This window comes from Numida meleagris, chromosome 14 (genome assembly GCF_002078875.1).
Source record: "Numida meleagris isolate 19003 breed g44 Domestic line chromosome 14, NumMel1.0, whole genome shotgun sequence".
Lineage (NCBI taxonomy): Eukaryota > Metazoa > Chordata > Aves > Galliformes > Numididae > Numida > Numida meleagris.
The window spans coordinates 8,796,972-8,824,225 of NC_034422.1; the positions used below are offsets into that span (position 1 = coordinate 8,796,972).

At 41.3% G+C, this 27,254-nt stretch overlaps 1 protein-coding gene across 2 annotated transcripts; it reads right to left on the reverse strand.

Moving 5' to 3' along the window:
• On the reverse strand, window positions 94-23,718 carry UPB1 (beta-ureidopropionase 1). Of its 2 annotated transcripts, XM_021412861.1 has the most exons (11): window positions 14,879-23,718; window positions 14,235-14,406; window positions 12,658-12,745; window positions 11,829-11,923; window positions 11,367-11,528; window positions 7,440-7,609; window positions 5,968-6,049; window positions 5,112-5,154; window positions 3,607-3,761; window positions 1,020-1,149; window positions 94-431 (listed from the first exon to the last, which is right to left on the reverse strand). In XM_021412861.1, the coding sequence occupies exons 1-10, from the start codon at window positions 14,977-14,979 to the stop codon at window positions 1,066-1,068; spliced, it is 1,152 nt and encodes a 383-aa protein (XP_021268536.1). In that variant the 5' UTR covers window positions 14,980-23,718; the 3' UTR covers window positions 94-431; window positions 1,020-1,065. The 2 variants fall into 2 exon arrangements, with proteins under 2 accessions (XP_021268536.1, XP_021268535.1); XM_021412860.1 differs by lacking the exon at window positions 94-431 and having other exon boundaries at window positions 894-1,149.

A 27,254-nucleotide genomic window follows, 5' to 3' on the forward strand; every position in this document is an offset into this window, starting at 1 on the left:
TCTTTAGAGGACGTATTATGTACTTAACTGGAAATAGCACAGCTTAAATTATTATTTCTTTCTCTTTTTTAGGAGATCAGATATTTGTTTCAGATGTAAATTCATAATGACTAAGCTGCAAATTGTATTCCTTCTGTACTTGAATGCCTACTCCATCACTCGGGCTCTACAAAACAAACTTTCCGTATACATGAAGAGCCTACAATAGTCCATGCGTTGTTATTAACAATATGATCCCCAATAGCAGCTCTGTGGCTTTCTGTTCACAAAGGAAAGTAGGCAACTGCACCAGCCCTGCTTGTGCTTGAGCTACTGCTTCCATTTCTGTCTCACAGCACAGCACTAAGCTACTGGAGATGTTAAAAGCATTGGTCTGCAGCCTTGCTTTTGGACCCTGAAGGAGCCCATCCAAGGCACTGGTCCAGCTATGGCTGAAATAGATACAGTGTGTTAGGAAATAAAAAGAACCAAAGTGGTGATGGTTTACAGGACACACAGATATTCAGACAACTAGGGCATGTATGGGACATTATTTAGCTCCAGCAGAACTGCATTAGATGGTTGGCAATTAAACAAACAACAACAACAAAAACCAACCAAAAACCATGAAAACAATTTATGTCTCCTTTCTCCTTAAATTATGCATTTGGGTAGAGTGTAATAACTGGAAAGCAGAAGCAAACAGACACACGCAATGCAATGCATTAAAAAGCATTTGTAAAACTATTTTATCTCCTCTTGAATTCAACCCCTCCATCAAACTATGCACCCTGTACACAATCCTGGATAAATGCCATCATCATTTTGTACCAGCGTATTCTTCGCTGCATATAGTTCTAATAAGGAACAGAAGGTCAGAATCATTAGTGTAAATAAAAAACTAACAAACAGAACCCATTTTAAAATTATTTTACTCAACACAGCTTTGAACCCCACTATTTAAAATTAGGCTGCAGAGAATTAAAATAACATGAAAATAACAGCTTGTAATTCATGGCGAATCTCTGGCCAAGTCGTACCTTTCCATTTACTGTGTAACATTTGCTGGTACTGAGCTGATCTCTCTTACTCTCCGATTATGTTGGGTGTAAAACAAGGCTGGACTGCCTCAGCGAGCTTGTCTGCGTACATCTCATATCTACCAGTCATCTGGAAAAGGAAATCAAAGCTTCAGTTCTGTTAGCCATGGAAGTACTTCTATGAAAAAGCAGTATCTACCACGTGGGGTTTTTTCTTATGTAGGCATATTATTTAACTGACTGATGATAATTCAGTCAAAAAGCAAACCCTCCAAAGGGAAAGTCCTTCAAGCCTGCTGACCAATTAAGGCTATTTATTAATATCCTGGATAGCTTAAAGCTGCATATGAAAAGCAAGCTTGCTTTTTCACTCATCAACAACATTCACTTTCAAGTCAGTTATGTCAAGGATAGAAAAGGAGCGTACCTGCAATTATGTCTTTGTATTATGTCCTTGACAACTGATTCACCCTACTGCCAGCAGGAAGTGTGCATATCTGTCATGGAGGGGATTTGGTTTACACTCACTCTTAATAGCACAAAATACTGTTGATTTGGATGACGCAGTAAGCTAGGATACTGAGATACAGCACTTTACATTCTGGGATCCTCTTCCCGAGTGCACAGTCTGCAATGTGAACTGCTTCTTTCTTGCCAGCACGTAATGAGGACAATCTGTATATCTGTTTTGCTGCTGATAAATCTCAGTTCTACTGATGTCCCTTTCAGGTGTCATGGGATGTAAATAGCAGATACTGGAACAAGTTAAATAAGCACCTATGCACCACGAAAGGTTTTCTGGAGTAGATAAATGATGATTTTGTAATTCCTCATTCTCCTCATATCAAAGCACTACCTCTGTCTTGGCCACAAATGAGAGGAAAATGATATAGATATCCCCTGTCGTATAAACAAAAGCCACAGCTATGCGTCACGTGCCAAAAGACCAACTATAGCAATGTACACCATCAACAGAAAACTGTAATGTGCTGAGAGCACGACAACTGAATTAAAAATAACAATAAAAATATCCTATACAAGACAGCTAAAGGTCAGTGCTTTGCTTTTACTGCTTTTTTTTTTCCCCTAATCAATACAATTCTTTTGTTTGGATGCCCCTACTAAGCTCTTACAAGCAATGCTCCATATGCTTCCTGACACATCACATCTCTGTTCTGCAAAGATGGCTTAAGATTTCAGTGGTAAAGCAGAACGAAATGAATGCCTGCACGACTGGGGATTTCACAGCAGAATTTAAGTCCGTTGGGCCAACAACCAGATGCCTACCACACACCTGCAAAATATCACATCAATTCTGTACAGAAAAGGACCCAACATTACTTTTGCATTTAATGCCTATATACAAATGAGCAGCACTCATAGAGAAATTCAGCTCTAGCTAAGAAGTGATTAACTAAAATGTCAACATTGTTTGCAAATGATTATCTGTTTTAAGTACTAGTAGTGTTGCTGAAGAACCTACGTCCATTGTGATGGGTCCTAGCCAGGAGTTCTACTGTACTTATTGTCAGGTTTCAAATCATGCTTATCTTAAGAGCAGACAGGAAAGAACTCTCGTGCCTAGCAGTACTGAGGACTAGAATGGAAGAATCCCGCTGTCGAGGAAGAGGTTTTCTTCATCAAGACCTATTTTAGATGTTGCCCCCTATTTTCTCCTTTTGCTTGTGCCTTGCCTCATTGGTTGTGCCAACAGATTATTTGTAGGGCCTGTCGCAAACTTGATCTGGTTAAAAGAAGAAACTAGAGGGTGGTTTTTTTTTGTTGTTTGTTTGTTTTTGAAGTGGGAACTACTTAAACTAGCACTGTGGCTGGAGAAGGTACCCCAAATTCATGGAACCATGGAATCATCAAGGTTGGAAAGGACCCCCAAGATCACCTAGTCCAACCATCCGCCTACCACCAATACGATCCAAGGTTGCTTTGGCTGAGAATTCAAAAGTAATATTAGTAACCTTTAAACCTTGTTAACATCACATAGAAAGGCTTGCAATTGCCTTGATATGGCTGAGAATAATTCAGAAGCATGTCAGGATGCTTCAAAGAACCTACGCTTCTTTTTTCCTCTGTAGCACGTGCATGTCCCCCAGTTCAGAAAGTTATCACCGTAAGATTTTCGCACATTTAAATATATATATAGAACTGTCACTGCAACTGACAAGAAAGGCCCATAGGAACATAAACAACTCCCACATAAGGTCAGATCAAAGGTCCATCTCAGCTCACTGGCAAACGTTTACGTACACTGCATAAGAAAACCACATATATTTCCCCTAATGGTCCTCAGAGCTTCTGGCTCTTGAGGACCAAAGGCTAAGCTTTTCATTTCAAGGCTATAGCCCTAGTTTCCCTGAATTTGGCTATTCCCTTTCTGTATCCATTTATACCTTTAGCCTCCACAACATCCTCCAAAACATTACATTAGTTCCGCAATTTAAGTTGTGGATTGCTGAAAAAAGGCTGCCTTGTAACTGTTGTAACACTATACGACTGCTAGGAAAGTTTCTTTGCTCTAATGTCATACATGAATTATTCTTAAAAACAGGCTTTTCTTTATAATTGGGCTTACCTTAAAATTCCATTTGTCACTGACTTGCCTGCAAAGATTTAGATCCATCTCTACAACAAGAAGTCCATCCCGAGTACGAGAGAGTCCTGGGGTCCTACTGCCATCTGGTGCAGCTACGTAACTCGAGCCATAGAAATGGCCCAAGTCATGGTGTGCTTAAAGAAATGTTTAATAAGCATGTAATGTTTGCAAAGAACTAGACAACTTCACATGCAGTTTCCCACAGTAGTTGGCTCAACTTCTTGTGGTTGTTCCCTTACCGTGCTTTAAGCAATATCTCATCCCTAGCAGTTCACAGCACAACCCTAAGATAACTGCAGGTTTGACCATTAATTACGTTCTGTGCACAGTACAGCTTTCAAATCTATCAAATATAAAAAAAACTAACTGCATTGCTCCTAAATAATGCATTATGCTTTCCCATTACTAAGCCGCTGCACTAAATGCCTAAATAAATAAAAAATGATAGCAAGAGTTTAATTGAATGCTAATTGTCAAATCATTAACTTCCAACACAGTCAGAGATGCACACATTTAATTTTTAATACAAGATCAGAGGTGAAAACATGGAAATTTGAGGCATGGTACTTCATACTGTACAGCTCCAGACTGTGCCAACCAGCAGCCACACGCGGTGCACAGCTGTGTGATGGATAGCACCAACCTTGATGCAGCTGCCATCAACACCTAGCACCAAAACTGGGTAAAAAAGGGCTCAGGTCCACACCAGATTAAACCAGAGGCAGTCATGGTTGTCAAAGGACAAATTACAGTGTTTCAGCACACGTGATGCATACACATGTAAATTTCATGCTCTTCTTTGAATAATCATTTGTCAAATGGCAAAACATGCACTTATTAACTTTCAGAACCTTTTCCTTCAGGCCTATGAAGAATAGCAGTACTGTCATACACTGTTTTCTCTTTCTTACTTATTAACTATAACCAGTTGGGGTTTTTTTGTGTTGTTTTTTTTTTTTCTTTTTCCTGCAATACTTTCAACCGGTGCTTACTTGAAAGTCATGAAAAACAGAATGGAATCAGCCAAGAATATTTCTCCATGGAAAACCCTTTAGACCTAAGTTTCTCGCTAGTCATGATACAGATGTTGCTCTTCAGTCTCATTCACGTAATTATATGCTTTTCTTTAACCCCCAGCAGATCTATGAATCAGGGCAAAATGGCTTGGCTGGTGATGCAGGCTAGTGCTATTAAGGTTAATAATCCTAAAGCTGTATAACAGGATAATCTGTGGGATTTCTGTCTTCCAGTCCCACAATACTGCACCGACTCCAAGACTTAGCCCTCTGCTCATATGTAGGAACCTCAGTTAAGAACTCCTGGTGACCACATACCATGGTACCACCACCTTTAATAGGAAGGGCTTCTCATCTACAGCTTACGAAACAGCAGCCTTAAGCATAGCTAACATAACTGTCATGGGACAGACACTGCTCTCATCCTTCAGACTTTATGCAAGCACTGCATGCAATTTCGGAACGTACCTTTTCCACCATCCCCAGAAGTAAAGGCATTTTTGTAGTATTCCTGTGAAAAAGAAGGAATCCATAGGTGGCAGTATAGTTCCATTTAATTCAAGAAAACCTTGCTAGTCTACCACATTCACTGGGGAAGTTTATGTCCATCTATTAAGACCTTCCTGATCATCTATAGGGAGTCATCAGAGGGGCCTAGTTTTTATGGTGGGTTGATGAGAGAACAATCAATTTTTGTACCACTGGCTGTTGTTCACACGTGTTGGGAAACACACCTCATCACAACTCTAAAAAGGGCAAAAGAAGAAACATTTCATTATTCACATTCCTACAGATGATGGAATGTGGCAAAGGCATTCGCATAACTGCAGGAACAAGTATGGATTTTTGCAAAGAACCTTATAAAAGAACACATACTTAGGATATTTGTATGAATCTGAAAGCAGGAATGACCTCCTGTTTGCAACATTATCTCTGATTATAGCATTTCTGTGTCCAGAAGGAGGTACGACCTGGATAACAGCAAACAGCAGTGTACCTGACTTAAGGATATGCCTCATATTCGGTCCTTCTGGCTAAAACAAGAGTCATTTTGCCACAGAAATCAGGGGGATTAGCAAAAGGGGTGAGCACTTATTACAAAGAATGCAGCTCCATAATAGGAAACAGCTGCAACAAGAAGTAGACTGCCAGCAACAAGGCAGCTCTCAATCACTGTACCACTGCTCAGCTTCAAATCATATTATAGACACTGAGAGAAGGGGCCTTACACAGCAGAGGAATCAAGGTGTTCTCGTGTTATTCATTACCTTGGATTAACTCATGCCAAACTACTTGAATTATGAAATAAAGTGAAGATACGCACCGTTCCCACTCTGTTGATGGGACACGTAAAGCAGTGATTAGCTATGGCAGCATTTCGTGCTTCAATTGGCCACAGGGACTCGCTGCAATGCACAGAAAAGAAGGCAAGCATTCACTGTCTACTGCAGAGCTAGATTGAGATTATGAGTGTAGAGCATTGCACGTTTTCTACCAAAAAAAGCCAAAGTTAGCTACTGAGATCGATCCTGCTCAATAATCAGAATCTCCTGAAATTTACATAAAACCAAGAACTGAGAAATAAGGAATTAAACAGCTCCTTCTCTTCCACACCTATTTTCCAACAGGTGCTTCATTTCTGACTGATGTTTAAAACTGAAACGATCCTCTTTTTATTAAATAGTTTGATATGCAGTTATCAGATCAGCTAATAGGAGGTCTGGAACTACCTAGAGCTCCAAAACAAAAGTGATGTTGTATACTCCTGTGACAGCATGTACAGGCCAGATTCTGAGTACTACAACAAGATGCAAGGTACTCAAGGTGCAAGTGTCTGACTGCCATTAATCTCCCAGTCAGACTCAAGAGAAGGTCACTGGACTGATTGAAAGGAGTTGGTTTATTGCCTTTTTTCTCAATTGCTTTGAGTCTGGCAGCCAGCTCTTCTAAGAAAAAGAGATTTTATTGAAAAGCTCCGGCAAATTACAATTTCACAGAAGAAATCAGATAGGAAGAAAAGGCTATAGACAAGAAGCTACCCCCTGAGACAGTTTTCTACATAGGTCTCAAGAGTCCTCTTCCTGCAGTAAAAATTATGGGCTTAAAAACAATCAAGTGAAAGCCAATAATTAGGAGAGCCCGAAGCACCCAGAGTACCAATCAAGTGCTGCATGACGACGGGGTAATTTCTATTTGCTCTCCTCTTAATGGGATGTAAGTAGACAAACATCACAAACATTATTCTAGTAGTGAAATGAATGCCCCAAAAGCATTGTGCATTCATGGAACTCTTTTCAAAGGCCATTTTCAAACGTTATGCAACCTAAGTGAGATCCTATCTTCCACATTAAAAATTACCAAGGGCAGTTTCAATGACAGAGAATGAAGACTATTTGATTCCGTACTTATTGGCTCCCAGGTGATGGATTCGTAATCATCTGGCCAGCTAAACCTGAATGTAAATTACTACAGCCTATCATAAAACAAAAATATTAGTAGACAATCTAAATGCTGTTAGCTTTCAGAAGACCAGCTGGATGCTGGTTAACTATCTCAGAGACCAAACACCTGAAGATGTGCAACTGAAGTACTGGAAGAGAACCAGTGACTGCAAACAGCTCGATAGACCAAAATCGCAGATGGAGGAGAATGCAAAATCCTTCATGAAGGCAGAACAAAGAGGTGGTACTGCTGATTCCAAGCCCTCTGCAAGGTGCCCCTGAGGCCCTGGCGAGGGGCTCGGAAGTTCAGATAAAATAGAAATTGTGTAACAGCCTAAAGGAGCTTGTATGTCACCTGAGTGTTCCGATGGTGGCTGAAGGGTTAAAGATGATCTCTGCTCCATTCAAACTGTACATGAGCCAGTTCAGGGGGTGATGGCGCCCATAGCAGATATTCACAGCAATTGCTCCAAACTGCGTCTGGAATACTGGGTGTCCTGTATTTCCTTCCATGTAATAAGTAGACTAGGAAAAAGTATAAATCAATCAATCAATAAATGGATCCAAAATCAGAGGCAGACTTCCTAAAAAAAAAAAAAGACCTCCAACATTGCTTCGATACGTCACAGTTTTCAATCATCAGCTTCAAGTTATGAGACTATAAGCAAGGACAACACTTTTTATTTGGCACACAGTGCCAGCGTAATGAGTAATTAGCAAGAAAAGGCTCTAAGATCTACTGAGATCCAATTCAAGGCCCTTTCTGCCTTCCTTCACTCATGGTACTGAGCACTCACCCTCAGCACTGTCTGACTTACACATTAAACTGGAAGCACTAGAAGATTCTACACAAGCTTGAAATCAACCCACATATTGCCAAACTTTGGGTACGTCTCTTAGTACTCTCACCACATAACAAAATCTTCCTAAGTCATTACAATCGTCTGAAGTCTCATTAAAAAGAGAGAAGATATGCTCTGTTTAAAGAACAAGGAATTCTTTCGCTTTCATCTGTTATGTAATGACATGCAACAATTCTATGAATAGCCCAGGTAATATCAGCGTATAGCTAAGATTACTTATTTACATTTCCTATATGACAATTGCTAGCAGGTGGTTGGAAAGAACTACCAGGAAAATCACAGGATAAATCCACAGAACACTCCTTAAAGAAACTGGAGCCAATTGCTGGCTTAAAAGATCTCATTGACCATATGCTGCAAACTTCTGTCTTAGAATGTCAAACATTCCCACACAGTAAGAAATGCACCAATTCCTGTAAAAGACGCTGGTGAAGGCAAGGGTAGGGCATCATTAACAGCTATCAAGAGAGACAAACTCCAAACGAAATCTGCAGATACAGACACAGGGGAAAGGTATGTGTAGAGTTACTGAAAGCTGCCTGCTTAGTGTACAGTGGTAATCAAAAACCCAAGAAAATCTCAGGCATCTGAAATGTAGAAGAAAACACAGTATTGCTGGTTTACATTAATTCTGCATGCCCCACAGCTTGAGCAGCCTGGGCAGTTCCAGTGCTTCCATCTCAGCGAGCATATATTAGAGACAGAATAAGCAAAGTTGACTGAAATGATGAAGGGGATGGAACAGCTGCCTTTTGAGGAGCAACTAAAAAGGCTGCATCTCTTTGATCTGCAGACAGAAGGCTGAGGGTGATTACGAATGAGATTTACAGCATCACAAAGGCAGTGGATAAGATGAATACAGAAATCCCAGAAGAGCAGCGGTAGCCACTGAAATAACACTCATATCTGATTTAAACCAAAATAATTACTTTTCAGCAGCAGGCAGTGCACTTCTTGAACGTGCTTCTACCAGTTTTTGAAAGCAAGGAGTGTCAGCAGATTCAGAAGGGATTAGGCATTGATAAAAGATCCACAAACAGATAAGAAACAGGAATAGACAGGATTGCTCTAACACCCCTAATACAATGACTGCAGATACTGGAAATGTAGCAGAGAGGCCAGTTATTGCTAACAGCATCCCTTGGTGATGATCTCAGAGACAGCAAAGCAAGTACATAATCCAACAGTGTGACCCAGTGGGGTGTGGCCCTTACCAAACAAGAAAGGTGCATTGTAAAACAACGTTTATTGAAACTGTCTGTCCACTGAATCAACTGCTGCCGCTGGTATTGAAGGAAACTGAACACAACATCTGGCCCAACGTGAGCAAGCACAGTTACTGCCAGAGAACAACCAGGATCTCATCTAAGTGTGAGAGAATGGCGTGATGGAAGTGGCTAAGGGTCATGTTCTGAAGTAAAGGGGCAAGAGGCTCGCTCCACCCAGTAAACGGGACAGGCTCCTATTTCTTATCAGCTCTCGTGAAATCACGCAGCCCCCTGGGCACAGATTTTATCTCCTTTCATGTGCTGAGAGAGCATGCCATGTGGTGGGCACTCACATAATCCTCTTCCAGAACAATTCTGCTGATGGAATACATTTCCATTTTTTTTCTTCTATTCTCAGTTTTCCTTTATTACAAGAGGAGAAGAAAAAACAAGAATGTCATCGCTTCAGGGAATTCATCAGTTCTTATTCTTTATTCTCCACCAGAGGTCACAATCATCTCCACAGCAACAAACTGTGATGTCTCAAGAAGGATTGATTTTTGTTTATTTATATGTCCTCCCACACACGGCGGAATAGGTTAGAGACCAATCTCTTTCCCCTGTCCATTTAGTTCTCTCTGATTCATCAAGGATGATTTTAACAAGGATCCTTTCCCAATCTGCTCCACAGAGACAAGCCATAAAAGAAATAATTTCAAATTCAACCCTTCCTTAGGGGTTAGCTTTGTTGATAAAGAAAAAAACATCAAAATAACAGAGATGAGCATAATCCTTCCCTGTAGTCTCAGCTGTTGCTAAAATTCCTCAATCAGAATTGCTCAGCTCAAAAGAAAATGGACTTAATGCTCTTCTAACAGGAAATGTCAAATCATTATAGCATACTAGCAATATAATAGATTGCTTTGTGATAATTCTTTAATTCAGAATTATGCAAAACACTCAGTGAAGCTGTATTTATGCTTCATGTGGAAAAGTAAAAGTAGTTTCTAACTTTTAAAATGCCTTTCTTTCATTACAGTTTCACAGCTGTAAACACAAATATTTTTGGAATCTGTTGATGCTTTACAACCCATTGTCTAATACTGTTTTTCTAAAAGGCAGCTCTGATAAAATAATAATAAAAATCAACATAATTATTAAAGATGGAAGCCAACACTGGTGACTGACAGATCTGTGCCAAAAATCCATTGTGTGGAAACCCCTTAACACCCTCCTCTGAAGAAAGCCAGACCAGCCCGATCAGGCCCAGGAGACCAGGTCAACTTCCAGAGGTCTTTGAATATAAAGCTTCAAGATAAAATAACTTTCAAATTATTAAGTCTTGATCCTGAAGCCTCAGTTTAGTGACTGGAGCACTGAGACAGGCAACAACAGCAACTGTAAGCATACAGACAGCAGGACTTAGAAGAAATGGCTCTGTTAATCACTCACTTAAACTGACAAGGAGAGATTAAGTAAGGTAGGACAATGTATTTTTAGATTTTTGGTTAATTTTTAATCTTGATCTTTCTTCCGATAGTTCTATGGATGGATGAACTCATTTCAGATCAGCCAGTTTTCTTTTGACATTGCCTTTACTAGTTTAGTTTCTGAAGCCGATTTCTGGTGAAGAGCCTTAAAAACTCGTGTGGGCTTCAGTCGAAGTAATGTGATTAGTAAACAGAAAGTGCCATAAACCAGAAATGCAATCAAAAATGTAATGAATTAAGAGATTCCACTGAATAACTACAAAAGAACTGTGATTTCTATGACGATTTCAGGGAGAAAGAGATCAAGACCATAAAAAATGTCACACACGAACCATGAAACAAATGCTCTCCAAATTAAAGTAACTTCAACATGCACACAAGTAAAAACTGAGCCAATCCTGCACGACTAACACAAAGAAGCTGTGATTTAAAAGATAAATGTTTTTTTTAAAAAGATCCTCCATTCTTTTGTGGTTTCCATGAGGCAAGGAAGAGCATATGGCACAGATTCAACGTTTGTGCTTTAACAGTCATCACACTCTATTTCTGATAAATTATCTTCATACATTTTCACCTGAGGAAAAAACAATGTGGTGCTTAGCAAACCACATTTTCTAGAAATACGTCACATTTCCTGCCAATACGACTGATACAATTCATGGTGACACAAACAAGAGCTGCACGGTAAGACGAGCTTGATGATCACACTACTGCATCTTACCTCATTGAAATCTCCAACTCTTGGAATGTGATTTTTCCTACTTTTGCCAAGGATAGCTCCTGAGTTAGAAATGACCACTGCAGTATTCCACAGAGTTCCTCCATGTATTTCATCTCGCTCCAGGATTGGAGATACCACAACCATATTGTACTTCTTCGCCAGCTGCACAAATGAACACAATTCCTCTATAACATGCAGACCTGCAGTAATTAATTATTTTCACTTGTGGTTCATAAAGAAGCATTAAAAGAAGTTTTCATCTTGTGCATTGCTTTGGCCGTTCTCTAGGTCACTACCAACCCAAACCATTCTAGGATTCTAAAGAAGGTGAAAACTGATTTTAGAGTATTACACATTTCTCATCGTTACCACTACCATAAAGAAGAAATTTAACCTAATCAGTGGTGGTTCTGGATTGATGGGGAAGCTGGGGAGGGTTTGGGGGTTATTTGTTCGTTTTACCTCTTGACAGAATTTTGTTGTTAGCCCATTCTCTGCTGACTCAGCAAATTCAGTCCAAGGAAGCTTCTCTCTTGTACAAAAAGCAAAGGGCATGGCTGGAAAACATGAATGCATGGCAAAATTTACAAGAGTGTTCATGTCGCTTGAGAAATACAGAGGTGTTTCTGTTTCCATGAGTACAGATAAAAATCAAACACTTCCAAATGATTCAACTGTTTTCTTTGTTTAAAGGAAAAAGCTATTTAAAAATATTTTTAGCAAGGATGAGGAGTTTTGGACCCACACAGACAAAAGCAGAAGAGAAACAATGTGCTTAGTGAAGACAGTCTTACTGGAAGCAAAGATCCAAAATAAACCCCTGCCATCAGAGTACAGTTTCTGTGAATAACCCATTTTCACAATTTAGACCTTCATTTTGATTCTGGCCTCCAGAATCCGCTCAGCCTCAAATACCCCGTTTTAATTAAAATTAGATTTATTTATTTTTTTAAAGTATCTGTCTAGATGAAACGAAGTTTTAGAAGGAAAAATAGAAGGAAAAGATCACAACGGGTAACATGAAGCATGCCTATAAATATCACCATTGTAGCAAATCCAGCCTTCAACACAGCAGACTTCGTGGAGATATTCTATATAGTTCTGCCAACAAAGATTCTTTGGTGTTTTTTTTTTTTTTTTCCTTTCAGAAATCAAACCAGTAACATCCAGCTGTTATACTGGGAAGACGTCTGCTGTTTGCTTAAAAGACATAAATCCAGTACAGGATACCTGTTAAAACAGAAGGAACTTGACCTCTGACAATCAACAAAGAGTCACAGAAAATACTCACTCCAAGCCTCCTGGAAACAAATGATGTTGACCCCACACACTGCAGCTACTTCCACAATCTCCTCAATTCGTCTGTGCAGTGCAGCCACCTAATTGCAAGAAGTGTCATGCTACAAAAAAATCTGTATGATGTAATTCACTTATACATTAATAGCCTGGTTTTACAAACTTTGTTCACATCATTATTGTTTTTATATTGTTCTATACTTAGTCCCTTTGCTTTCAGAGGGAATAACTCAAGAAGTCTACATCCCTAGGAGAATCGGGATCTAAAGAGTTGGATATAGATTTTTTTTAAAGCATTTAGATGCTGAAAATAGAAAGAGCCAGCTACTAGAATTCCAGTTCCATGGTTACAACATCTAAATATATGGCACTTCATTGCTGACTGCCTAGTAAACAGCTAAAAATCTTAAAAGAATCAGCAAAAAAAAAGTACTTTTATTGGTCACTGTGAACAACCTGCACAAGAGCGTTATGTAAATCTGTATTCAAAGTCAAGTACTCAAAAACTTAAAATAGGTAAGGACAGTCTGTTTCTGCAGTTATCTTCGAATCCTGCTGACACACATGGATCTTGGTCACTCCCGATGAGTTATTAACTCCAAACTATTTTTTCAGTCCCTCTATGCTAAGAGTTAAGCAGATCATTACCAAGAAAAAACAACAAAGCACTTATTAATTAGTCAAAACACACTGTTTCAAAGTGTTCTTTTCTTTCAATGTTGTTGTTAAAGATAAGCACAGGTGCTGTGCTTTGTATTGATACTTTCAGGTGTCAAACAAGTGAATACCACACAAGGCAGCAGTGCCCTACAAACTCAGCAGCTGTACAGCTATTTAAATAGCTACCTCCTTGTTTCTAATGGAAAATAATTTACAAAACTGGCATCTTTCTCATAGATGCTACGAAGAATCCACAAACTAGATCCATGTACCAAATTACCTATTTGCTCTCAAGACATGCAGTCTTTCCAAAATAAACTGCCTTGCAGATGTTCTGTCCCATCAGTGGACAAAACTATTAGCCCATGAGGTTTGATAAATGCAATATCTTCCTTTAATTTCTCTATATAGGCACAATCTCCACGCTTTCGTGTCCGTGATGTTGGTCAATGTGTAATAAGATTTGGTTCACTGCTGGACAAGGAATAACGCACAAAGCTTTATTAATCCGTATTTGCCAGAATGGATTTTCCTATAAGAGAATTCTTATCAATTAAAACAAGTACTGCACTGTGGTTTCCACAGGTTGCCACCTCTTTTGATTTCAGGTAAATCATTTTTTCTGTTTCATTTTAGAGGCAGTGGCTTTTCATTTACAAAATCTGTGATCAAATATTTAGCTTTGGAAAAACTGCAAGCAGGCTGGGCAGCTCACTAGGTAAACACAACAGGATGGTTCTGAGAAACAATAGAGCTGCATGGGCCACTCCAATTTCTTACAGCGTGCTGTACTGAGATAGTGATGGGTCCCATGCTGCCAGATAACCAGCAGACATTTTGTGGCGGAGCTGTAATATCAACATCCAGTAAAAGAAGAGGTACATGCAAACAGCCTGAGTGCTGGTTCTGTACCTGCACTGCCACAGCTGTGTCTGTGGGAAGAGGAATCCTGTTCTGCACCAGTCCTACTCGAACGATACGGGGCCTTCTCAGTTGCTCTGGAGCAGCATCAAATCCATAGCCCTGTAGTTCAAAATCTCTTTCTTGAGCAGATGATAGAGCAGCCACTGGCAAGCTAAGTTTTCTGGATTGAATAAGGAACAAAGAAGTTTCAAGATAAGATGCACTCCTTTTCTGCAATGCAATGGACCAAAACGATCACAAATGTCACCTCGCCCTGTGGAGATACTGCTGTTCCAAGCTCCCATGCCACACAGCTGTCAGATACGGGAAGTCAGGCAGCAGCCAGGTCGTGCGTTACCTCAGCTGCATGGCAGCAAACTTTCAGCCTTTTCCTCCATAATTGTGCTTTCCAGACACTGCTATTTACTACAGAAATCAAGGAGCGCGTGCATATGGACCTCTCTACCTACTCCCAACCTGTTTTCCCTCATGTCAGACCCTTATTTTCAGAATCATAGAACCATTAAGGCTGGAAAAGACCTCTTAGATTACATTACCTCACCACAGGTGAGGTACTTCTTCCTCCCTTCAGCCCACCCACCCTCACGCTGCCTCCCCCCCACCCCCAAGGCTGCCCATCCCCAGCAGCACACCTCGTCTCACCCCCGTAGAGGATGCGCTTCACCTCGGCCAGGTCCTGGGGCGGGATGTGCCTCTCCAGGCACGACTCCAGTGACTCCAGCTCTCCCGCCATGGCCTGGCCGTTGGGTGCACTAAGCGGCCGTTGGGCGTGCAGCCCCGTGGACTTTACCCCCGCTGGGTCCTGGTGGCCACTCCCCTTTCTCCCCAGCCTCCCCACTATGGAGACCCAGCCATGCAGCACTGGGGGCTGCAGGAGGGGGTTGGTGCCCTCAGGTTGCCCGGTGGCTAAACCTGAGGTGCCCCAAAGGGTTAAAGAACCGTGGACGTGGTCGTGCCAGGTCACTTGTCACTTCTGGGGCAGCTCTGCAGCCTCAGAAATAACTAATCTAAAAGCAGAACATCTTCAGGAGCTTTTTATGACGACAGCATTCAACAAAAAGGCTTCGAAATAGGAAGGAGATCATAAAATGACAATAGTTTTCACGGATGTGTGCGTGTCCATTTTAGTTGCAGCAAGACTCTGATCACGAGCCAGGAGTAAAAAATAATTTTGCCCTCAAGATAGATTTGAGACCAAATGTCAACAGAATATCATCCCCAAACCAAAGTTAATGTCCAACAAAGGCTAGAACAAGTTAAGGCCTTGATCTAACTGAAGAAAAGAGCACTGTTTTATGAATCTTCTAGAGGATATAACGACGTTCAGCTCTTCACATCTACAGCTGTTTGCTGTTCTCAGTTAAATATTAAGCCCTTTAGGCCAAAAAAAGAATATCATGGAGAGAGTGTCTAATATTGAACTTTAAACAGAAAGTGCACAGGGACAGTCAGGTGTCGTCACGGCATTCTGAGATGTGATTGTTCCTTTTTTAACCCAAATGGTGCAGTGATGCTCCTGGTGCTGTGTGAGGGACGGAGCTCCTTGAGGCAGAGGGCCTTAAGAAGAGCCCTTCAGTCTTTGGGGGAATTTCCAAGATCAGCTCAGAGGAGGGGCAACAGCACGTTACAAAACAAAAACAGTGAATAAGAAAGAGAAGAAATTCCGTCATTTGAAAGGAAAGAACTTTAAAAAAGCCTGGATAACTAACTCGTCCATTATTAGTATTTGCTCCGTAGTCATTGGTGTAGCACTGTCTCTGTTTTTGTGATCAAGGTCCAGCAAACCTGTTCTTAGTGATTACCTTCCCTTCCCGCACATATTTCTGCAGAGCAATAACAAGCAGTGACTGACAGTTACATGGTGTTTTCCATTTGATGATCCTGATTTGCTTCAATGGCCAATTTTAAAGGCATGTATCAGTAACATTTTGTTCTCTTCTTGGCTGGCAGATCTTTAAACGTTACAGAATGAGATACCAATGCAAAAATTCAGGGAAATTAGGAAACCACGTTAAGTTTGTTTCCCTATCAGCATACTCAGGATGTCAGCTAACAAATAAAGCATTTCTGGAGAGTCGTAGAAACAAACAGAAGGGCCTGGGTTTCGCTGGGAACTATTCAAGTTCTTTTCTGCCTGGACTGCAAATTAAAAGAAAAAACAGCAGGTCTATTTTGTATCCAGCTCCTGAGGAAGGTCACATAACTGAACTTTTCTCTTCCAGCTTCTATTCTTAGTGTGAACTTTCACTGACTTCTCTATTGGTGAGTTGTTTGTTTGTAATTCGTTAAAGCGTGCTACATGTAGGAAATGGACTTCAGGGCAATAAAACTGAAGCCCCTGAAAAGAATACTCATGAACACAGTTGAGATCTGAAAAAACAGTACATTTCCTGCGCGCCGTATCAACCATCCTGCAACAACACAGCGAAGTCCAGACTGCGTGAACAGGAAATGACAAGCCTAGAATTACTAATAGCGATGAAAGGAGATCAGGCTATTCCATAGGGACTACGCGTATATAAAGGTATAATTCCAGCCAACACAATAAACCTTCAAAGCACGAAATGTTAATGTTCATCAGGAAAGTAACCTAATAAAGGAAGATGCCTTCCGTATCCCAGACAAAGCATATTAGAGAGCTTGGATCTAAATCTGAATGTTCCACCTCGGTCATTGCAATTATCTGCTAAGTATGATGCTTGAGTCCAGATCTCAATTCTGGTGTTGACTTCTTCAAATCTCCGTATTTAAACTTCTTCCCAGTACTGAATTACCAGGACCAAAACACTTTCCATCTCTATTGCCCTCAGTCAGGATGGCCCAAAGTCAGACAAAGATTTCAGGACCACAGGGGTGCACTGTGTACAGAAAGCAGCTTGCCTGTCTTTCTGCGATGGAGCCCTGTGCTGCACAGATACCAACTCAGAGTTAAAACTGGGTTTGATAACACTGGATCATACGCTCTGTGCTGTAAGACTGCTCCCAAGAATTCCTGTAAAACCCCACAATAGCACCCGGGCATTAGTCAGAAGCACTCTGGAGGATGAATTTGAGAGCCAAATATCTAGAGTTCAGGCTAAAGCTGGGAAAGACCCAAGAAAAGACTTAAACAAACAAAGTGTCTCCACTGTAACCCAAGATAGGAGTAAAGGCTAAAAAGCATCACATATCAGAGCTAGGAGGCACGGATGAGGAAGAATTTCCTTTCTCAGTTTGTAATATGTACATATACTCTCTCTGAAGCGCTCAGCTTTTTACAAACAGTGCTAATATCATGCAAATCATGTTTCCAGACACTTTCTTCTGCTGTCATTCCTCTAAATGGGTCACACAACGTTCCCCAGGGTAGCTGAATAAATAAATCCTGTGCCTAATGCAAGAAGGGGACAATCCGTCTCAGACCGTGCATGGGGTCACGCTGTTTGTTAATAACACCTATCAAGGGATTTAGGTGGACGTGGATCCAGGCATGTCCTGCAAGGCCACATGATACTGATGGCCTGCCTAAACTTGCTTTCTAGACACTGCAACATTCTTCAAAATGACCTTCTACGTGTCTCTTTTCTCGTGATCACAAAATTAACTACCGAGCTGTGCTGCAAAAGAGATCTCTACATTGCTTCTCCTCAAACACAGATCTCTTTGGTCTATACAGCGATAAAAAACAATTATCATCAGAGACACCTGATTCAAAGCATTTCAAATGCAAGCAACAGGCCGTGAAGGGTAATTAGGAAGGCTGTAAGAGAGAAAAGCTAAAATATAGGGTGAGGGTACACGCTAGCTTCATGCTACTTAATACATGGCTACAGGAAGGAAGATGGTAAACTTCCTTGCTGTCCTGCTTTGGGTTATACACAGATACAGACAAGATGTAGGGGTGCTGCAGTGTAGGAACATCAGAACTCTCTGGAAGTCACTCATTTGTACCAGGATTTCTTGCTACTAACATTACTTTTTGGTTTTGCTTTTTGTTTTGCTGGGGCAATAATGGAGTTGGGGGAGCTTTACACTGCTTACACACAGAGAACTCTTTTACTAATTCTACTTAAATTAAATCTTTAGAAGTGCTCTTATCAGTTTTAGAAATGGGCCTGCATTCAAATTGAACTCAAAAATGGAGATAAGGATTTTGATATGGACAAAAAATTAGGGTCTGCATTTGGATTCCCCGGCCTTTCCCATGGACTATCAAAGCCACAGGTACAATCACCTGTGGAGCAGGACAGCCAAATTATAAACCTCATGTAGTTGGCTTCGTCATCTGCTCTTGGCTTCCTGCCATTCTGAAGGCTGGTTAAGGGGAAGTGGCTGAAGAACTGAGGAAGTTCATTGTTGACAATACGTTTTGTCTGCTCTCTGGCATGCCTGGGACCAATGGAGTCCCCAACCAACCCCTTGTCTGGGGAGCAAAATGTAGGTTTGCAGTCACTTTGCTTGCCTCCTTCCCTTCGATTCAACAAGAAAAGATCAGCTCACAGTTATTACCGAGTTAACCTACGTTTGGAAGAGTTCTTCTGCTGTTAGCACTATTGCCTTTTTATCAAGAAACATTCTGCTTGCTTGCTTTGACTAAATCACACCTGGAAATGTGTCTGTAAACTAGAAGAGAATCACAAATTGACCACTTTGGCTAATTAAAAAATTTCATTCTACTCGGTAATATGTCTGTCTCCCTGGCACACAGGAAGTGCATTAAAGGGATAATAAACACTCATAAAACACATCTAATGACCTAACATTTAAGAGTAGCGCTCTTGTTCATTACTGTAACTTTCTGCTAAACTGTCACCATCACGATTGCTCATGGGCTCAAAAGGTCACTGTTATTTTTGCTGTTGAAATCACGGAGTCTGGGAAACAACTGTGTGTAAATTGCTGATAAACTGGAACAAAGACGGAGGAGAAAAACACTGAACATATAAGAATGCAAGTAAACCAGCAGGAAAGGAGGGGAGGGGAAGAATCTCACGGACAGTTTATTAAAAGAACAAAAGAATAAAATCTGGTGCATTTGTTTTCCACTGGTCCAGGAAGCCCGGTCTTTAAGCACCTACTATAAATAGAGTGCTCTAATCCTTCATCAAAGCGGGTAGTAGTCTACAACAAAATGAATGAATTTTAGGTATAATCTGGGAAGAGGAAGATGCCACTCCCCTCATAGTAGAAGAATCTTTGTCTGAATTCTTACAGAAATTAGTTATTTCATAGCGTAAAAGAGCTGGGGAGATGAAGCAGGGCCTGGAACATGATGTTTTACACTGCAAGATCCTTAGCAAGAATATTGTTAGAGAATGGAATGAGCAGTCGTCTAAATTAGGATTGAATAATCAGTTTTTGAGAAAGATGAATTTGAATCTGTTGCATGGCTAACCTGAAAACCCCCAAGGAGTTCCCTTCTGAGCCAAGGCTGTAAGTGAACTCAGTACGCTTTGGAAAAAGTGTTTGAAAGGGTTGATAGGAATACCATACAGAAAATAATAGGAGCTTTGGAAACATGAAAAAGATGATCTTCAGTCATTTAGCTGTCTATAAAGGGGGTGAATGAAAAGTAACCCCAAACATCTACCTCAAAGCCATCCAAGACAAAAACAAATGCAGAATATGGGAGGCTTACACTGCCCTTGAGAAAAAAAAAATCACTGAAAAGAATTTCAGGAAAAAAAAAGTAAATTGCTTCAGGAGAGCTCATTAGATGGCCTTGAAGCCCTAACTATAGGCAAGCAGGTTTGGCTAAAAGTTTGGCCAAATGACTCAATACTTTCCATTGTGTGGGCTTGGGTTTGATGCCATTTAAATGAACTCAATGAGGAAATTTGTTCAACTTGCCCACTGAACTGGATGCTTAATGGGTAAATTCTAGAACAGGCACTGAATATTCTTCCAGCAGGTCAAAGCCTGTATAGAGCAGTCAATAAAGAGTGGGAAAAGTGGCTTCAGCCCCTCAGCTGAATTTGTCCCAACAGACAGGAACACAGACTCAAGATTTTGGGCATTCAGAGGCTTTATGTACAGGGAATTACATTAACATCCAGCTTGCACACTTCTGCTTCAGAATAACTGGATCTGCTCTGGAATTCACTTCTGAGTAAACAGCTTCTTGTTCCACAATGGGAGCATGCATACACAGTGCTGATCAGAAGTCATATTCCACTTGAACTGCAAATTTTACTGCAATCCAAATCAGTTGCTCAGTGTAAACAAGTGCTTTCTTCAGAAAAGTGGGAAGACGACAAGCATGACAAGTTTTAAGGGCAGCTCATGGAGGGGAGATTGTGAGGCCTCAATGGCACATTTGAGTAGAGAAAGCCAGTATCTCTGGCTCACAGCAACATGTGAAATTGGGAAGATAGCTGCAGCTGCATCTGGCAGAAAAAAGTAGTAACCTAAGCTTGACACTATAAATGATGGTTATTGAACTAGCGTCCTCATGAAAAAGCTAGATGTTGGCAAAAGGGCATGAGGAAGACAAAACAGAAGCTTAATTAACTTAACAGGAAAGCAGAAATCTCCCAGATAAAAGGAAGAGAGCCATTTCTGAGCCAAGTACTTAAAGGGTTCTCAGACCTTCCCAGGCCAAAGTGTGTGTGTGTGTAATGCTGACTTCCTTCCAGCTCTGTCTGTGCCAGAAATAACTCTTCAATGGAATATATCTCATTAGTGTACCTTTTACCAAGCCATTCTTTCAAAAGAAAGCGATACTTGCTGCTGACACCCTGCTGTCAGATGAGGAAGAAGGAAGCTACTTCTATGAAGAGTGTAGCACATTCCTCTATCCCTCTGCCCAAACGCATACACGTTTGCTGACTTGCAATGGCATGAGCTAAAAAAACTATTGAAAATAATAATAATGAGAGAAAGAAAGAGGCAGAGGAAATCTGCAGTGACCAGCGTGAGAATTGACTGGCCTCCTCAAGGCATCAAGGCATCTCCAGCATCTTTCAAAGACTCTTCAGCAGCTTGTATCACTGATACTATCTTTCAAGTCTTGGTATTCTTAGCCACAGAAGAGTGAACGCGAAGCCATTTACTACGGATGTCACACAACACCCTGAAACCTGTGCAGCTGGGTTTAAGTACAGAATTTACACATTGCCTGAAGATAATACACAACTCTTAACCCAAGAGAGGCACTGAAAGAATCATACTATCTATACGGTAATGCATCCATCCACCAAGTAGCTGTGGTTTGCTTGATGCACTCCAGTTCAGGATCTGATCTGAGCTCTAATTTAGGAATAAAAGTGCATTTATATCCTTCACAGTTTCAAAGAAAATAATCTATGCATGAACAGAATGGAGCAGCTGAAACAGTATCTGCTGAAGTCTGTAAAGAACCTGAAATGAAAGATCTGAGAAGAGCAGTTACGTTCTACCTAAGTATCTCACTGGGCTGCAAAACTCATTCTCAGTGGCTTTATGAAGGAAAAATAAAATAAAAAGTCCATGTTAACCATTTCATTTCATTGTTAGACAGCAGTCTAGGGAGACCAGAGACTAGAAACACAAAAGCTAACGGAAGGAGAAAGAAGGAAGAGACTGCAGAGGATTTACTGGTGGACATAACTTTCCTGCTGAGCAAAAACTAGTATTCAGTAATTTCTAAGGAAATTTCTAATAGTAGCTCTAGAAGAGCTTTTTGTTTGGTTTTGGGTTTTTGGTTTTTTTTTTTTTTTTTTTTTTTTTTTTTTTTTTTTTTTTTTTTTTTTTTTTGCTTACCAGCTTGACTCCATACAGGACCTTTGGTCCAGCCTCACAGAGGAGAATTCTGTGAGTCCAGAGGAGAAGACTGTAGTGAATTTACAGTCCCAACTATTATTAAATATGGAATTTATTCTTTTCCTGGAATGAGTGGGACACTCCACCCACAGCCAAAGAGAGGGGATTTTATCTTTTTTCTCGTACACAGAAGTCACCCCACACACAGCGCACTGTATGCGTATAGCCGTTTCCTGAAATATTTCAAAATTTGTTTTCCTTAGATTATTTGTGTCTACAGCCACCAGCTGGTCTGTGTCAAAGCTGATATATTCAACATATTATTCCATTATCCTATTAGGTTGAACATGTCCTTCCTCCCATGAGTGCTGTTAAGATATCCTTCTTATATGAAAGAGAGAACTTTAGTCCCACTGTCACCAATTTTCTTTGGAGTAAGACACTATCCTCAGAGATCAGACAACTTTTTAGCCCATTCTGACAACTTGTGTTCATATATACAAGAAACGATACCTGGGCATTGAATATCCAGCTCTCTCAACAAACAAGCTGCAAACATATATCAAATGGAGGAAAAAAAACAGGCTCCCAAGTCTTGAGAAGACAATGCCTGATGATTTCTTTCTTCAGATGACACTTTTCTGTATTATGTTATTGGACTCTCATTTGAAACCATCACTTCTTTCCCATCAAGACAGCACTCATTTCCCAAACCGCTCTCTCAATCTCTAAGTGTCTTGGAAAACATCTCAAATTCTGGTCAATGACATTTCAGCTAAGGAAACAGTCACCTTCAACTTTTCTTCTGCAGGCTCTTCATGCCCCTGGGAGTGGGAGAGCAGAAATTCCTGGCTGGTTTCCATGACCTCTGGGACTGAACATTCCTTGCTTGAGAAGCCTTCCCAACCTCAACATGAGCTATGATTAAGGCCGCTAATGTCAGCAAGGATTAGTCAAAAAAATGCCATTTTAAAGTTTGATAGGAGTAGGAAGGCACTGAGGAAGTGAGATAAAGCGGAGAGCAGGCACCGATGGGAATGGAGGCAACCAACCAACACACAAATGAGCCCATGTCAAGTACATGCAGGATCTCCTGTGGGAACACTTAAAATCACTGGCAATGACATGAACACTAGCTCTTCCTTCTCTCCTCTCCAAGATATAGCTTTGGGTGAGAAAGACTCTGAACAAGGGAACTTTCTCCTTTTTACATCCTAGAAAGAAATGTATTTTGGAAACAACACATATCTCTCTTCATTTGCATGCCTGATTTCCAGTTACCCCGCACCATACTTTTTCACAGGATCTCAGAAGTAACTGATGAGGGAATGAACATTCCCACAGTCACATAAACAGGAGGGAAATATAACATGTTTCCTGGACAGATCATTAGCAAGATGCGGTTGCCTCACAGAGGGAAGAAAGAGAAGAACAGGGAATGAAGGAGTAGCAGAGGTGTGTGAAGGATAACTGGGGTGTGCATGTATAGAGAGCTTAGACAGCACGTTATCCCATAAACCACTAGCCCAGAGCCACCATAACAAATCCAGTCCAGCTGATCAGACAGGTCAATCATAGCCATTGGTGACAATAAAGGAGCCTTTTTTTTTTTTCTTTACTGATGGTGGCAGAAAAAAGGCACAACTTGTCAAAATGCAACGCTATATCTTCTTCCCCCTACATACATTAGGCTTGATTCATTCTCCAGAGCAGAAGGGAACCTGCAAAGGCTTCATACCCACGTTTTACTACCTATTTACTCACCTCTTACATCTTTTGTTCCATGGAAAATAGTAGTTAGTCACTCACAAACATGTTGACACTGTTCATTTTCTCCTGATCCCAGCACAATGGGAACCACTAGCATCAGCTCAGCTCGAAGTACTGAATAGTAAAAAAGAAAACCAAAAATTGTATCAAGCCACATTGTGCCTTCAGAAGCCTCTCTAACACAGCACCCTTCTCCTACATTAATCAGAAAATCAAGGAAGGAGACATAATGGTTACCCACTCATCCATCTTCTTCTCCTCACTCTGACTCATCAGAAAAGCATCAGGTGCTTCAGGTAGAGTTGCAGCCATGCAAGGAGGGTCCATTTGCCTCCTTCAAGAGGCACCAAAAACCAGAAGTGTCCCAGAAAGAGGGTGTTTCTCTCTGCTACTACTGCATCCTCCCTAGGTATAGATTTTTATGGTCTTTTAACATAAGGGCTATAAGTTCCCCCTAAAGAGGTGCGCTGCCATAGGTAGAAATTAACAGACATACCACTAAAACATAGAAAGTGAATGAATAAATTGATATCAGGGCAACGTGGAAGAGGTTAATATTAGTTCACACTGGGAGTGGCTAGTGGATCACGTTTTACACATGATGGCAGAGGGGCTTTTAAAGATCTTTTTGCTGAGAAGCAGTCACTGAGAGTAGTGGTTTCCAGCAGAGGAGAGCAGCACTGGTGCTGTTATTGTGGGATGGGACAGTTGTTATGGGATGCCAGAATGTCTCTCATAGTGTGCTGTGACTCAGATCATGCCCAGCCTCTTTGCTAATACACTGGGGTACCGTTTTTCATTTCCTTCCTCGCTGGATTGCTATTGTCACTATAAATCCAGATGTTTGGGCTTCGGGAGGGAAGAAGCAATTATACCAAAGGGCTGCTCAGCACTACAAAACAACGTTGAGTTCAGCTGTGGTCTTCAGGAATTGCAACACTTCTGAGATTCACTCAGCCCTTGCATTCCTTGTACAAAAATACAATGCCCTAATTGTCACATCTGCTGGTTCATGCTATCTCTGCTCTTCCTGTTCACGTTGTGTGTTTAATTTCATGTTAACTACTACAGTTCTTCAAAGCTTCCTTCTAATGCAGCGTAATTTTCCACTGTAAGCAAGCACTCTTTAGAAACCAGCACTAAACTACCTGAAGAGCTTTGTGTACACAAAGCTGTAGGATTCAGAAGCCCTCCCCAAGGCTAGAAGCAAAATCTTAGTGGAAGGATTCCTCCTTTCTTACAGGTACAAAGAACCATTCTCTGGTCATGTTGAGTCACAAGATCTTGAACTACCAGTCTTAGAAGAATGCTTGCTTGCAACACAATGATTTAGCAAAATGATGGAATAAAAAAGTGAGAGAATCAGCAGCATCATTTGGTCTCTTTTTAAAAAAATGCCCTATGATTGACCACAGTTTCAAAATGTCAGAGGCAAGACCCTGGAGCCACAGATTAGTGGACAGAGGCTGGGGGGAGCAATCAGGGTTGCCTGCAAATGCTATTCATAATGACTGTGCAATTTAACCCAACTATCACGAAGATGGATGAATGTAGCATGTACACGTATTGCTGCCTGCAACCAGCAATGGCTAAAATTGGGCAGAGGGCAAGATGCTATGCTGCAGCTTGCAAATAATTAGTATGCCTGTGGCCTTTCTTCACCTTTCCATCTCGTCATGCATTAGGCAAAATATTCACATCCCAGGCAGTCAAACCTTTCCCATTTTAGATCTTCTCATTCCTCCTGTTCTGATTTGCCTGTGATTGAACTTGATTCACCCATATATGCTTACCCTCTGTGTACGTCCTCAGCTACTTTCATACCCTCAAACAACACTGAAGTGACTGCCATTTTGTCTTTCAGCTGCCTGCTCACAATCCACAGCTTCCATATGGTCTGGATAAACTCAGACTCATTGTTACATTGATGCTTATTCTTTCTGTTACTCCTTTGTCTTATTTCTGTGGCTAATTCAATTTATTTTTTTATACTGCATTCTTTTTTGGTTTGTCCAACGTGTACAGCTGCTCGCAAAGCAAGGGCTAGACTTAAGAGCAAGAGACACATTTAAGAAGATCATTTCCTTTCTTGTTTGCAGAGAGCTCAGTTTAGCCCATGGAAAACGTCTCTTTGATGGTTCAGCACCAAGCAGACACAGGAAGCACCATGGCAGCTGTTGTTGGGCCTCTGCAGAGAACTGTAGCACCGCATTTTCCGGCCATGCTGCAGACTGTTCTGACACATCATCTCGCTGTTCAGCCCGTGACAAGTAACAGAGAGAAGCACTGAAAACAGTCTAATGCCAGGCCTCTTAGGATGACTTACCTTGTTTAACAACGAGCCCTTTGGGTTTATCAAGCCTCTGTTATCTTGTACGTGCTGGGACATGCTAGCAGCTTAGCTGGGGTGAAGAAAAACAGCAGTGAGAGCAAGAAAGTCCTGTTTCTATTGACCAGAGCTGCTCACCCTCCAGGGGCACCTAGCTGAAACACCATAACAAAGCATTGATTATGCTGCTGCTGAGAAACACAGGAAGGTCTTCCCAAGCGGGGTTCCAAAATAGAGCCTGCAGAGAGAGAGAGAGGAGGGAAAAACACTAACATAAATGAGGGGTTTGACCTCCAAAAGAAAAAGGAGACCTCACAAACATGAAGAGAGAGGCCACAGGGACCAGTCCATGGCAGAGAAGCGCTGCCACCCACCACGCCTTCTGTATGTATTCTGGCAAGGCACCATCCAGTTCAACTAACCAAAACATTTTCAGTCTACAGCAGAACAAACAAGGACCTGGGCTAGTAACCTTAATAAACCCAGCATGTGGAATTAAACTGGATTATTTAAAGGCACTTTTACTCGTAGGTTGAAAAGTTGCTTTGAAAAATCCTTTATAGTCACCCCATTCCTACCTGATTTCTTAGCACCTCCCCAAGGGCTTCAGACTTGATGCTGTGCCAGGCGAAGTCATCTCAGAAGAAGAGTCCTGGTGAAGACAACAGAGACTCTGTCATTGCCTTATTTAAGAGAGGGAAAATCTGCCTGAGGTCAGAAGAAGTCAGCGGAACAAGCTGCTTTACCCAGAGCTTTCCACCAAAGGGAAACGTGGACCAAGCTGGTCGGAGCCTGAAATCCCAGACAGCAGAGGGAGCTCTCTCTGCTCGCTGTCCTCCAGCATCAGACTTAAACCTGCCAGAGTTTAACAACCAAAGAGAAATGAGAAGTGACCGTCAGTGAGTACAAACGCTGCTGAGTTCCTCCACCGAGTCAGATGCCCAAATCTAGGGCTGAAGAAGGGCCACATTTCGGAGGCTGCTTCCCCTGCTGTACAGCCTGGCTGTTAACAGCCTGCACCAAGTACATTAGGCGCAGGTAGGAGACGGATACCGAAACAGGAGTTCAGTTCACATCCTGGTTTGAAGGCAGAGTTTCACTGGGGATGTAGAGACAGGAGCGAGGCCTGGACTGTGTGCTGGAGGCACTGGTTTTGGTCCTACCTTCTCTGCTGTGCTGCTGGGTAATCC

Bases quoted from the DNA above. Each gene is read 5' to 3' on its own strand.
- UPB1 (XM_021412861.1), bottom strand. From the start codon at position 14,979: ATGGCGGGAGAGCTGGAGTCACTGGAGTCGTGCCTGGAGAGGCACATC. The intron at 14,407-14,878 runs GTGTGCTGCTGG...TATTCAATCCAG, and splicing joins CTCTACGGGGGTGAGACGAG to AAAACTTAGCTTGCCAGTGG. The intron at 5,155-5,967 runs GTGCGTATCTTC...TCTTTTTCACAG, and splicing joins CCATCAACAGAGTGGGAACG to GAATACTACAAAAATGCCTT.